The 14476-nt window shown below is 42.8% G+C and overlaps 1 protein-coding gene across 1 annotated transcript; it reads right to left on the bottom strand.

Annotated features, from left to right (window-relative positions):
• Window positions 1–5452: 5452 nt before the first annotated feature.
• On the bottom strand, window positions 5453–14126 carry LOC134348850 (heart- and neural crest derivatives-expressed protein 2-like). The gene is made up of 3 exons (XM_063052633.1): window positions 13449–14126; window positions 9842–11513; window positions 5453–6543 (listed from the first exon to the last, which is right to left on the bottom strand). Exons 1-2 carry the CDS (start codon window positions 13932–13934, stop codon window positions 11415–11417), a joined length of 585 nt encoding a protein of 194 aa, XP_062908703.1. The 5' UTR covers window positions 13935–14126; the 3' UTR covers window positions 5453–6543; window positions 9842–11414.
• Between the last annotated feature and the right edge of the window lie 350 nt (window positions 14127–14476).

Raw genomic sequence — 14476 nt, 5'->3', positions numbered from 1 at the left:
CTTTGAAAACCTACTTCATTATCCACAACTCCACCTATCTTAATATCATCTGCATACTTACTAATCCAATTTACCACCCCATCATCCATATCAATAATATATATGACAAACAACATTGAACCCAGTGCAGATCCCTGAGGCACACCACTAGTCACCAGCCTCCAATCTGACAATTATCCACCACTACTCTCTAGCATCTCCCATCCAGCCACTGCTGAATCCATTTTACTACGTCAATATTAATACCTAACCATTGAACCTTCCTAACTAACCTACTGTGTGTAACCTTGTCAAAGGCCTTACTGAAGTCCATATAGACAATATCTACCACTTTACCCTTGTCAACTTTCCTAGCAACCTCTTCAAAAAATTCAATAAGATTTGTCAAACATGACCTTCCACGTACAAATCCTAATCAGACCCTGTCTATCCAGATAATCATATATACCATCTCTAAGAATACTTTCCAGCAATTTAACCACCACTGACATCAAACTCACAGACCGATAATTGCTAGGTTTACTCTTAGAACCCTTTAAAACAATGGAACCACATGAGCAATATGCCAATCCTCCGGCGCCATCCCCGTTTCTAATGACATTTGAAATATTTCTGTCAGAGCCCTTGCTATTTCCACACTAACTTCCCTCAAGGTCCTAGGGAATATCCTGTCAGGACCCGGTGACTTATCCACTTTTATATTCCTTAAAAGTACCGGTATTTCCTCTTCTTTAATCATCATAGTTTCCATAACTACCCTACTGGTTTCCCTTAATTTACACAATTCAATATCCTTCTCCTTAGTGAATACCGAAGAAAAGAAATTGTTCAAAATCTCCCTCATCTCTTTTGGCTCCACACATAGCCATCCACTCTGATTCCCTAAGGGACCAATTTTATCCCTCACTATCCTTTTGCTATTAATATAACTGTAGAAACCCTTTGGATTTATTTTCACCTTACTTTGCCAAATCAACCTCATATCTTCTTTTAGCTTTTCTATCTTCTTAAGATTCTTTTTACATTCTTTATATTCCTCGAGCACCTCATTTACTCCAAGCTGCTTATAGTTATTGTCAGGGAACAAGAGTGGAAAGTGTGAGCAATTTCAGGTTACTGGATGTCAACGTCTATGAGGATCTATCCTAGGGTCAACATATTGATGCAGTTACAAAGAAGGCATGATAGCAGCTATATTTCATTAGGAGTTTGAAGAAATTTGGTATGTCACCAAAGACTCTCAAGTTTCTACAGATATACCATGGAGAGCATTCTAACTGGCTGCATCACAGTCTGGTATAGGGGTGGGGGGGTGGCAGAGCACTGCATAGGATCGAAATAAGCTGCAGAAAGTTGTAAACTCAGTCAGCTACGACATAGGTGATAGCCTCCCCAACATCCAGGACATTTTCAAGGAGTGATGCATCAAAATTGTGGCATCCGTCATTAAGGACCCCCATCATCCAGGAAATCCCTCTTCTCATTGCTACCATCAGGGAGAAGGTACAGGACCCTGATGGCACACACTCAGTGTTTGAGGTGCAGCTTTTTTCCCTCACCATCAGATTTCTGAATGGAAGTTGCACCCATGAATACTACCTCACCACCTTTTTTTTTTACTCTTTTTGTGTGTGTGTGTATATATATACCATAATTTACAGCATTTATTATGTATTGCAATGTACTGTTGCTGCATAACAACAAATTTCATTTACAAACTCGCTGTTCGTCCAATGTTGACAAGTGCAGTACTGTGCAAAAGTCTCAGGCACCTGAGCTATATACAGTATATAGGCACCTGAGAATTTTGCACAGGACTGTATATGGTGACATTTCATGGTATATGCCAGTGATATTAAACCTGATTCTGATTCTAAACTTCTGCACCCTCGCCAAAGCCTTGACATTCTTCCTGTAATGAGGTGACCAGAACTCTGTGCAGTACTTCAGTTGTGGCCTAACTAGAATTTTATAAGCTGCAATATAACTTTATGACTTTTGAACTCAATACCTCAACTAATAAAAGCAAGCAAGCCACATATTTTCTTAATCACCCTATTGACCTATGAAGCCACTTTCTGTGAGCTATGAATTTTGACCACAAGATCCCTCTGCTAGTCAACACTGTTAAGAGTCTTGTCCTTGATGCTGTATTGTCACTTTACATTTGTCCTGCCAAGGTGCAACACTTCACATTTGGCCGGGTTAAACTCCATCTGACATTTCTCTGCCCAGATCTGCAATTGATCTATATTCCATAGTATTCTTTGCTGGACTTCTATGTTATCCTCAACACTATCAATCTTTGTACTGTTTGCATACTTCCAACCCACCTATCTATATTTTCACCCAGGTCACTCATATACATCCTCTCCTTAACATTTGATCAATTAGGACAGTAGAGATGTCGGACAGGACAGTTGAATGCTCCTCTTACCATATGTGGGAAGGCAGGGAAACCTCCAGTGTCCCTGACGACTATGACTGCAAGAAGTGCATCCAGCTGCAACTTCTAACAATTTGTGTTAAAGAGTTGGAGTTGGAGCTGGAACTGGATGAATTCCAGATCATCCGGGAGGCTGAAGAGTGATAGGTAGGACATATAGAGAGGTAGTTACACTAAGGTGCAGGACACAGGAAATCAGGTGACAGTCAGGAAGGGGAAAGGGGTTAAGAAGCCTGTGCAGCGTAACCCTGTGGCCATCTCCCTCAATAATAGGTACATCACTTTGAATACTGTTAGGGGTGATGAACTAGCATCGGTAAGTCACAGTGGTCAACCTCTGGCACCGAGTCTGGCTCTGTGACTCTGAAGGGAACGGGGGAGAAGAAGTGAACTGTGATGATAGGGGATTCGTTAGTTAGGGGAACAAAAAGGAGGCTCTGTGGGTGAGATTCCCAGATGGTATGTTGCGTCCCAGAACCTGGCACCTGAGAGATCTCAAATCGAGTCCATGAGGCCATAAGACCATAAAAATATAGGATCAAAATTAGGCCATTTGCCCATGAGTCTGTTCCACAATTTCATCATGGCTGATCCAGTTTTCCTCTAGGCCCCAATCTCCTGCCTTCTTCAAGTATCCCTTCATGCCTGGACCAATCAAGAATCTATCAACTTCTACTTTATATGTATATAAAGACTTGATCTCCACAGCTGCCTGTGGCAAAGATCCACAGATTCACCACTCTCTGGCTCAAGAAACTGCTCCTCACCTCCGTTCTAAAAGGCAGACCCTCCATTCTAAGGCCGTGTCATGGACTTAAACTCTCCCACCATAGGAAACATCCTCTCTGCAAACACTCAGTCAAAGACTTTTATCAATCAGTAAGCTTTAATGAGGTCACCCCTCATTCTTCTGAATTCCAGTGAATACAGGCCCAGAGGCATCAATCGTGAACCTCCTTAGAACCACCTCCAGTTTCAGCACATCCTTTCTCAGATAAGGGTCCCAAACTGCTCACAATACTCCAAGTGAGGCCTCACCAGTGTTTTATAAAGTCTCAACATTACATCCTTGCTTTTATATTCTACTCCTCTTGAAATGAATGCTAACATTCCATTTGCTTTGCTCACCCCAGACTCAACCTGCAAATTAACCTTTAGGGAATCCTGCACAAGAACTCCCAAGTTCAATCATATTATGATCACTTTCCCCTGAGAGTCCTTTTACCTTAAGCTCTTGAATTAGTTCTGGCTCATTGCACAACATCCAATCCACAATACTTGATCCCCTCGTAGGCCTAACCATGAGCTGCTCTTTAAAAAAAAACATCTCATAGGCACTCTAGAAATTACCCCTCCTGGATTCCAACACCAACCTGATTTTCCCAATCTACCTGCATATTGAAATACCCCATGACTATTGTAATATTTCCTTTTTGCCATGCATTTTCTATCTCCCATTGTAATTTGCAGACCACATCATCTCTACTGCTTGGGGTTCTGTAAACAACTCCCATCAGGGTGTTTTTACCCTTGCAGTTCCTTAGCTTTATCCACAATGATTCAACACCTTCTGAAGCTATTTTCATCTCTCTCTAATGATTTGATTTCAATTTTTATCAAGAGAGCAACTTCTCTCCCTCTGCCACCTGCCTGTCCTTCCGTTACAATGTGTATCCTTGGACATTAAGCTCCCAGCTATAATGTTTTTCAGCCATAATTCAGTGATGCCTACATCATCCCTGCCAACCTGCAACTGTGCCACAAGTTCATCAATCTTATCCTGTTTAGAGAGTGCATTCAGATACAACACCTCTAGTCCTGTATTCACCCTTTTCGATTTTGTTCATCTTTTATACAGCAACTCATCCTGGTGATTGTAATTTTGCCCTATCAACAGCTGCTTCTTACAACACATTGCCTCTGTTTGTAAACCCCCTATCTCATCTTTAGCACTATCATTCGCCTTTCCTATTATACTTTTGCATTGAAGTATATGCAGCTCAGTGATTGTAACTCTACTTCCTTGACATAGTGCTACAGAGGGATAGGAGCTGACAATTTGGAAAACATTCATTTGGGGCAAGGGGAAAGATGATGCTATTTGGCAGGAACTTGGGAGCATAAATTGGGAACAGATTTTCTTGAGGAAATGCATGGCTGAAATGTGGCAAATGTTCAGGGAACATTTGCATGGCATTCTGCGTAGGTATTGTCCATTGAGGCAGGAAAAGGATGGTCAGGTACAGGAACCATGCTGTACAAAGGATGTGCAAAATCTAGTTAAGAAGAAAAGAAAAGATGAAAGTCTATGTTTAACCCTAGGTAATTTCTAAGTAAGTACATGTTCGGGACAGCATTGTGGGCCGAAGGGTCTGTATTGTGTTGTAGGTTTTCTGTGTTTCTCTGTTTCTAAACTAGGTACTGATAGAATTCGAGAGAATTACAAGGTTGACAGGAAAGAGGTTAAGAATGAAATTGGGAGAGCTCGAAGAGGCCACAAAAAAGCCTTGGTGAGCAGGATTAAGGAAAACCCCAAGGCATTCTACAAGTATGTGAAGAGCAAGAGGATGAGCTGTGTGAGAATAGGACCAATCAGGTGTGATAGTGGAAACATGTGCATGGAGTCAGAGGAGGTAGCGGAGGTACTTAATGAATACTTTGCCTCAGTATTCACCAGGGAACAGGACCTTGGCGATTGTGGAGATGAATAACAGCAGACTGAAACGCTTGAGCATATAGACATTAAGAAAGAGGATGTGCTGGAACTTTTGAAAAGCATTAAGTTAGATAAGTCACTGGGACCAGATATACCCCAGGCTACTATGGAAAGTGCGGGAGGAGATTGCTGAGCCTCTAGCAATGATCTTTGCATCATTAATAGGGACGAGAATTATTGGAAGATTGAATGGTTGAAAATATTAGATTAGATTAGATTATGAGGACACTCAGTCCTCGTTTATTGTCATTTAGAAATGCATGCATTAAAAAATGATACAAATGTTCCTCCAGAATGATATCACAGAAACACAGGACAAACCAAGACTAATACTGACAAAACCACATAGTTACAACAGTGCAAAGCAATACCATAATTTGATAAAGAGCAGACCATGGGCATGGTTAAAAAAAGTCTCAAGTCCCGATAGCCCGATCTTCTCATGCAGACGGTAGAAGGGAGAAACTCTCCCTGCCATGAACCTCCGAGCGCCTCAAACTTGCCGATGCAGCACCATTGGAAGCACCCGACCGCAGCGGACTCTGAGTCTGTCCGAAAACTTTGAGCCTCCAACCAGCCCTCGGACACCAAGCACCGAGCACCATTCTCTGCCGAGCACTTCGACCTCACCCCAGCCGCTGAACAACAAGCAAAGCCGAGGACCCGGGGCCTTGCCCTCCGGAGATTCTGGACCACACAGTAGCAGCGGCAGCAAAGCGGGCATTTCAGAGGTTTCACCAGATGTTCCTCTGTGCTCTCACATCTGTCTCCATCAAATCAGGATTGTGCACGGTACCCTACTTGACAAATAACAGATATCGCCACCGGAGTGGTCGCTGCGAACTGTGTCATGCCGCCATCTTCTCCTCCTCCTTCTATTGTTCTCCTCCCACTGAAACATTATTCCCTTGTTGAAGAAAGGGAGTAGAGATAACCCAGAAAATTATAGAACAGTAAGTCTTACTTCAGTGTTGGGAAAGTTGTAGGAGAAGATCCTGAGACGCAGGATTTATGAGCATTTGGAGAGACATTATCTGATTAGGGATAGTCAGCATGGCTTTCTCAAAGGCTGGTCATGCCTTATGAGCCTGATTGAATTCTTTGCGGATGTAATAAAACACATTGATGAAAGTAGAACAGTGGATGTAGTGTATATGGATTTCAGTAAGGCATTTGATAAGGTTTCCCATACAAGGCTCATTCAGAAAGTAAGGAGGCATGAGATCCAAGGAGAACTTGCTTTGTGGATCCATAATTGTCTTGCCCACAGAAGGCAGAGTTTGTTGTAGATGATTCGTATCCTGTATGGAGGTCAGTGACCAGTGGTGTTCCACAGGGATCTGATCTGAGAGCATTCCTCTTTGTGACTTTCATAAGTGACCTGGATAAAGAAGTAGAAGGGTGTGTTAGTAAGTTTTCTGATGACACAAAGGCTGAGTGTGTTGTGGATAGTCTGGAGTGTTCTCGAAGGTTACAGTTGGATAGGATGTAGTACCGGGCTTTGAAGTGGCAGATGGAATTCAACACAGATAAGTGCAAAGTGGTTCATTTTGGTAGGTCAAGTTTGAAGACATAATATAGTAATGGTAAAACTCTTAGCAGTGTGGAGGATAAGAGGTCCGTGTTCATAAGACATTCAAAGATGCTGCGCAGGTTGACAGTGTGTTGGCCTTCATCAACTGTGGATTGAGTTCAAGAGCTGTGATGTAATGTTACAGCTGTATAAGACTTTGGTCAGACCCCACTTGTGTTCAGTTCTGGTCACCTCGCTACAGGAAGGATATGGATACTATAGAGTGCAGAGGAGATTTACAAGGATGTTGCCTGGATTGGTGAGGATGCCTTATGAGAATAGGTTGAGTGAACTGGGCCTTTTCTTCTTGGAGCAACAGAGGATGAGAGGTGAGCAGATAGAGGTGTATAAGATGATGAGAGTCATTGATCGTGTGGATAGCCCAAGGCTTTTTCCCAGGGCTGAAATGACTAACATGTGGTGCTTGGATGTAGATACAGGGGGGATGTCAGGGGTAAATTTTTCACACAGAGTGGTGTGCGTGTGGAATGCACAGCTGGCAATGGTGGTGGAGGCAGATACAATAGTGTCTTTTAAGAGACTCTTACATACATGAAGCTTAGAAAAATAGAGTACTACATGGTAATGTAATTCTAGGCAGTTTCTAGAGTAGGTCCACTAACTGCTCTGGCACTCTTGTTCCCATCCCCCTGCAATTCTGGTTTAAAGCTGCACTGTGCAGTATTAATGAACCTTCCCACTAGAATATTCATCCCTCTCCACGTCAGATGTAAACAGTTCCTTCTGTGCTGGTCTCGCCCTTCCCTGGAAGAGAGCCCAAAAATCTAAGTATCTTATACCCTCCTTCTTACACCAACTCCTTAGCCATGTATTAAACTGTATAATCTTCTAAGTTCTAGCTTGACTAGCACATGGCATGGATAGAAACCCCGAGATCACAACCCTGGAGGCCCATCCCTTTAACTTACTACTGCAGTCCTCTTCTCAACCCCCCCCCCAACCCGCACTACTGAAATAAGTCCTTTTCAGAACAACTTTAGAAAAAAAATTTAGTTTTTTAGATCTCTTTATTTTCATGTCAAATAAAAAGACAGGCCCTTCAGAAATAAAATAATAAATGATTACCAGCGCAGAGCACAGTAGAAATTTGTAAGTATTTTTTAGTAATTTAACTGCTACTTTTGAATTAGATTTTTTTATAAAAACATATTCACTAAGGGATATGTGGAAAATCTCCACAGATTGAAGTATGTGAAGAGTAAGAGGAGAAGACGTGAGGGAATAGGACTAATCAAGTGTGACAGTGGAAAAGTGAGTATGGAACCGGAGGAGATGGCAGAGGTACTTAATGAATACCTTGCTTCAGTATTCAGTATGGAAAAGGACCTTGGCGATTGTAGGGATGACTTATAGCGGACTGAAAAGCTTGAGCATATAGACATTAAGAGAAAGGATGTGTTGGAGCTTGGGAAGTATCAAGTTGGGCGCTTGATGGGACTGGATGAGATATACCCTAGGCAATTGTGGGAAGTGAGGGAGGAGATTATTGAGCCTCTGGCAATGATCTTTGCATCATCAATGAGGACGGGAGAGGTTCTGGAAGATTGGAGGGTTGCAGATGTCCCCTTATTCAAGAAAGAGAGTAGAGATAGCCCAGGAAATTATATACCAGTGAAACTTACTTAAGTGGTTGGTAAGCTGATAGAGAAGATCCTGAGAGACAGGATTTATGAACATTTGGAGAGGTATAATATGATTAGGAATAGTCAGCATGGCTTTGTCAAAGGCAGGTCATGCCTTATGACCTTGCTTTGTGGATCCAGAATTCGCCTGCCCACAGAAGGCAAAGAGTGGTTGTAGATGGGTCATATTATGCATGGAGTTTGGTGTCCAGTGATGTGCCTCGGAGATCTGTTCTGGGACCCCTACTCTTTGTGATTTTTATAAATGACCTGGTTGAGGAAGTGGAGGGATGTGTTAGTAAATTTGCTGTTGACACAAATGTTGGGGGTGTTGTGGATAATGTGGAGAGCTGTCAGATTACAGCAGGACATCAATAGGATGCAAAACTGGGCTGAGAAGTGGCAGATGGAGTTCAACACAGATAAGTGTGAGGTGGTTCATTTTGGTACGTCAAATATGATGGCAGAATATAATATTAATGATAAGACTCTTGGCAGTGTGGAGGATCAGAGGGATCTTGGGGTCCGAGTCCATTGGACACTCAAACCTGCTGCGCAGGTTGACTGTGTGGTTAAGAAGACATGGTCTATTGGCCTTCATCAACCATGGGATTGAGTTCAAGAGCCGAGAGGTAATGTTACAGCTATATAGGACCCTGGCCAGACCCCACTTGGAGTATTGTGCTCAGTTCTGGTCACCCCACTGCAGGAAGGATGTGGAAACTATAGAAAGAATACAGAGGAGATTTACAAGGATGTTGCCTGGATTGGGGAGCATGCCTTATGAGATTAGGTTGGGTGAACTTGGCCTTTTCTCCTTGGAGTGCCGGAGGATGAGAAGTGACCTGATAGAGGTGTATAAGATGATGAGAGGCATTGAAGTTTGGATAGTCAGAGAGGCTTTTCCCTAGGGCTGAAGTGGCTAACATGAGAGGACTGTTTTAAGGTGCTTTGAAGTAGGTACAGAGGAGATGTCAGGGATAAGTTTTTTATGCAGAGTGGCAAGTGCGTGGAATGGGTTGCCGGCAATGGTGGTGAAGGTGGATACGATAGGGTCTTTTAAGAGACTCTTGGATATGTACATGGGGCTTAGAAAAATAGAGGGCTGCGAGTAACCCTAGGTAATTTCGAAAGTAATGCATGTTCGGCACAGCATTGTGGGCTGAAGGGCCTGTATTGTGCTGTAGGTTTTCTAGATGAAATTTTGTCATAAATTCGTCGGAATCTGGATAGACTACAGAAACTCCTCTTCCAACGACTCCAAAACCTGTTGCACCAGTTTTACCTGACAATTTTTGATCAAAGTGGCGAAGATAATTATTATTTTCACTCAGGCTAAACTATTTTAAATGATACATTTACAATACTTGAGAAATGAAATATTTAACAGTGTGTAACTTTGCTGCTCTTAAAAAGAGACTTTCCCTCTAGTTTATAAACACAAGAGATTCTGCAGACGGCACCTGTTTTGCTGAGTTCCTCCAGCATTTTGTGAGTGTTCTTCGCTCTAGTTTATCTTGCCCTTTTATTAATAAAAAAATATCAGCAATAATGATAATTATACCAATTCTGAACTGTCGGTCGGGTTATCTCTGTCCATGGGCTTGTCTGCATAAATCAGCGTGAATGGATCGCTCTGTGCTCTGTACCCACACTCAAAATCAGGGAGATGTATTTGTAACAAGATCCCGGCTCCAGATCTTGAAGTGAAACCAGAAATTAATTTGGCGATTCGATCATAATTTTAGCATATTTATTACAATTTATTACATTTATTTTAATTTATTTTATACGAAGCATAAATACTATAATAATTCAAAAGCTTGGCGATGTCAGGTTCTTGAAGTTAATGCATCCACGAGAGATCGACGTTGATTGACTAAGCTAAAACTTTGAAACTCTGAATGGTAGAGCGGTGTTCCAGTCACTTGCCGTTGCCTCTCAGCCGATATTTGACAAATATTTAGTAACTGGCCAAATCAATCCAGCTTCTAGTATTAGGCGCATCAATTCAAGGACGTTTTTTTACATAGTGGCTCATTTGAGAATTAATGTACTGGAGAATTCAGTGTGACCATCATACAGTGCCAATGGGGTGCTATGATGTCAGCGGGACAATATTACTAGAATAGATTCTACTATGAAAGTTATATATAGACTCTGTAGAGACAGTGCGGATAAGATCATATCTGATTAGAGTTCAATGATAAACTGAAACAAAAACATTTCGCGTTTTAAGAGACACTGCTCTCCAACCACTGGAATTCATGATTTGCTTGTCTTCTAGACAGACGGTGAAGTCCCCAACGATCAGGATTTCTATTGTGGGCCAGGCCTGAACGAAACCCCTGTCTATGTAAAATAATGAGAACGAGCGGAGCTCCGCAGACAGTTTATTTATTAACCAAAGTGTGGCAGAGGCAGAATCATGGGCTCTTTACATCTTGGTCGGTCAACTCTGCTGCACTGACCGAGGGGCAATGGGAAGTGTGAGGTCGGTGATAGCCTCGTACACCAAGCATCCCTTTCTGCAACTTGATAGACCGGGATTCAAATTGAAAGAGCAGGTCCTGCTGACAACGTAACTCTGCAGGCCCCGAGCAAAACTACAATCTTGAAAGACCGGAGCGCCAACTCAAAGCGTCCGGGACACTAACGTGTAGTCTGTTTACAAACGCAGAGGATTATAAATAGAGAATTTATTCGTGTAGGTTCCAATCGGACATCAATGAAGTAGGCAGTAGAGAAGAAAATGCTGTTCCCTGCTCCACTAAGAGTTTCGAAACCAAATGAAATCTCCGTGTGTTAAATCCGTCGCCGGGCAGAATTCCTGATCCCGAAAAGCATTTCTTGAAGGCTTATCCAACTCATTGAGGCTTCCTTCAATGAGTAATGTGCAACTTTCAGAGACTTTCGAAAATAGATTAAAAAGGATCATTTCTCTTTTCATAGTCTTTGTAACATAGTTCACATTGCACTTTGATTCGCTGCTCAGTTCGGGCAATGCCGGATTCTGGTGCAACATTACACGCTGCTTCACTGGCAGAGTTCGAGAGCCCAGACTTGCTGTGGCCACCCCGTTCTCCCCTTCAGTCTCTTGTCGCTGCTGCTTTTGGGTGCGCTCATTGTTTCGTTCTGGTTTAAAGAAAACAAAGTGTTTTTTTTTATCGGCGCGAGCGAAAACCGGGTATGTGCAATACTTATTTTGGTAGCAACGATGCATCCGATGGGAATGGTCATGCACTTTTGGTAGAAGGATTAAAGGAGTAGACTATTTTCTAAACGATTAAAAAAAAAATTAAAAATCACTAATGCAAAGGGACTACTTGGGATCTCTCTTGCAGGATTCCCTAAAGGTTAACTTGCAGGTTGAGTCGGTGGTATGAAAGGCAAATGCAATGTTAGCATTCATTTCGAGAGGATTGGGATATAAAAGCAAGCATGTAATGCTGAGCTCAGACCGTAATTGGAATATTATGAGCAGTTTAGGGGCTTTTATCTAAGAAAAAAATGTGCTGGCGTCGGACAGAATCCAGAAGAGGTTTACGAGAATGATACCGGGAATTAAAGGGTTAACATATGAGGACCGTTTAATGGTTCTGGGCCTGTACTAAACGGGGAGCGGTGGGGTATCTCATTGAAACCTATAGAATACGGAAAGGTCTGGATAGAGTCGATGTGGGAGGATGTTTCCTACAGTGGGTCAGTCTAAACTCGGGGGGCACAGCCTCAGAACCGAGGGACGTCCATTTAGATCAGAAATGAGGATTAACTTCTTTAGGCAGAGAGAGGTCAATCTGTGGAATTCATTGCCCAGATGACTGTGGAGGCCAAGTCGTTGGGTATATTTAAAGCGAAGGTTGATAAGTTGTTGATTAGTCAGGGCGTCAAATGTTACGAGGAGAAAGCCGATGAAGCGGGTTGAGTGGGATAATAAATCAGCCATGATGAAATTGTGAAGCAGACACTGGGTCCAATAGCCTAATTCTGTTCCTATGTCTTATGGTGTTATGGGAAAGGAAAGGTACGTTATCCGGAGTTTCTCCGGTTAGCGGACAATTTCTCTACACGCCTCTCTGACGTATGGGACAGGAATAAAATAATGCTGTTCTTGTAAAGTTAAGGTTAAAGTTAGAACGAAAGTCGGGAGCGGCTCATGGGTATTAAAGATAAATTTTCGATGTAGCCAACCTAAAATACCTTTCTGCAACCGTGGATTTGCGGCCATATGGCAAATATTGGAATGGCAATCAGAAAAATAAGAGAATAATAGAGTTCAGTGAGAGATTCAGCAAAAGTTCGTACAACATTTTACGGAACAATCAACTAGCTTTCCCTAGCTCCTAATTCTTATGCTATTAGTTCACATCGAACTCAGATTTTAAAATGAAATATCTGCTCATAGTTTTAAAGTAATTGGGATCAGTGCTTCGTTAGTGATTAAAGTTTTCCTTCAAGAACCTGCAAAGCAGTGAGGTGATAGGGTTAAGCAAACCACGCATTAGTTTCCGAAAATAATTCGGATTGGTATCCAATTATGTAGAATGGGTTTCAGTTCACTTGTTTGTGGTTTATTGAGAACTGGGCAAAGGTGATTCTCGCCGTTTTTACTGGATGTGTAAAATTAAAGTTTTCTTGTGTAAGGGTCTAGAAATTGTATAAGATTATTAATCCCAACTTCCTTCGATCTCATTAATTACTTGGAGCGCCGGAGACGCATTTAGTTTTTGCCCATTGCTCTTAGTTGTGGTCGGGTTGTTGGTTCGCCGTGGAACCTTTGTCGGTTCCGTCCCGTTGGGCCTTTCCATCTTAATTTGCCGGACAGTTGATGATTCGCTGCGGTGCGTGGTTCAGACCACTGGGTGTCAAACAAACCCTGGAGTTTGTGACGGCGAATTCATTCAACTGCCAGAGTTGATTATAACCTTACTCCAAACATGTGCATTCGATGCGAAATATTTCGGTTAATGTCGCTAAACGTACTATTCGAAACTTCTGTTAATAGCATCAACATCCAAGTGCAATTAACCACATCAATAACAACGGTCGTTTCTGTGCTCGAGTCCTTACCGTCTCTCGTTTGCGTTTACTTTCTCTACTGTCCATTTTCTTCAGATCCGCTTTGAAAGCTTCCGTCTCCCCGACCTGACTGTCTTTTGCCAAAGTATCCATGAGATAAGCAATGTAACTAGTAGCCAACCGAAGCGTTTTAATCTTGGATAGTTTAGTATCGGCCGGGACGTTGGGAATGCAGTCCCGCAGCTCGGCGAAGGCGCTATTGATGCTCTCCGTACGGCGCCGCTCCTTCTTCGTGACGGCCGCTCCTCTGCGGTGCCCTGGTGCTTGTCGGGCGTGATCGGAGAACGCTCCGTTAACACTGCGATCGGGGCTGCGGGAAGGCTGGCTGGAGTAATCGGGGGACAGAACTCCCTGATTTAGGAACCAGCTCTGCAAAAACGGATGGTCTTGTTGGCAACGGCTACCTGGGGCGAATGGAAAGCCCTCGTGCACGGCGGGGTGATGGTGTAAACTGCCAACGACGTTCATGGTTCCCATTCAATTCACGGCGTGCAATATCAGCGACGAGCCCCCCGCGTCTACCCGCTTCTAACGGGCTGCATCTCCACTTATTTACAACATTCACTGAATTCTCTCACCTTTCCACTCAGTGTCGGACTTGCGACTTAAACAGTCTGCCCTAGAATCGGTAAACCAACTAACATCCTGTCTGTTCGATAACAGCTTTACATCATGAAATGACGGGATCAAGGGGAGGAGACCGAATCATTGACTTTAACCTATTGGGTAAATATCAAAACGCATTGGGGAGGATGCACCGAACGAGGGTCAGGGGCTGAATCCAGGAAGATTAGAGGGGGACAGACAAAGACAAGAATTTTTATTCGTCACCAATAAAAGAACATAGAGTTTAGAAGAGTGCAGACAGGCCTTTCGGTCCGTGATCTTATGCGGAACTAATTGAATCAAAAACCCAACCAACCCAGTAACTTCTGCCTGCACTATGTCTACACCTTTCCATTTCCTGTACATTCATGACCCATCTAAGAGCATATTCGACGCCTCTAATTTATTTGCCT

Source organism: Mobula hypostoma, chromosome 7, assembly GCF_963921235.1.
Source record: "Mobula hypostoma chromosome 7, sMobHyp1.1, whole genome shotgun sequence".
Taxonomy (NCBI): Eukaryota; Metazoa; Chordata; class Chondrichthyes; order Myliobatiformes; family Myliobatidae; genus Mobula; species Mobula hypostoma.
This window is presented reverse-complemented; position numbering and strand designations above follow the sequence as displayed.

Bases quoted from the DNA above. Each gene is read 5' to 3' on its own strand.
- LOC134348850 (XM_063052633.1), bottom strand. From the start codon at position 13,934: ATGGGAACCATGAACGTCGTTGGCAGTTTACACCATCACCCCGCCGTG. The intron at 11,514-13,448 runs GTAAGGACTCGA...TCTTTAAACCAG, and splicing joins GTAAACGCAAACGAGAGACG to AACGAAACAATGAGCGCACC.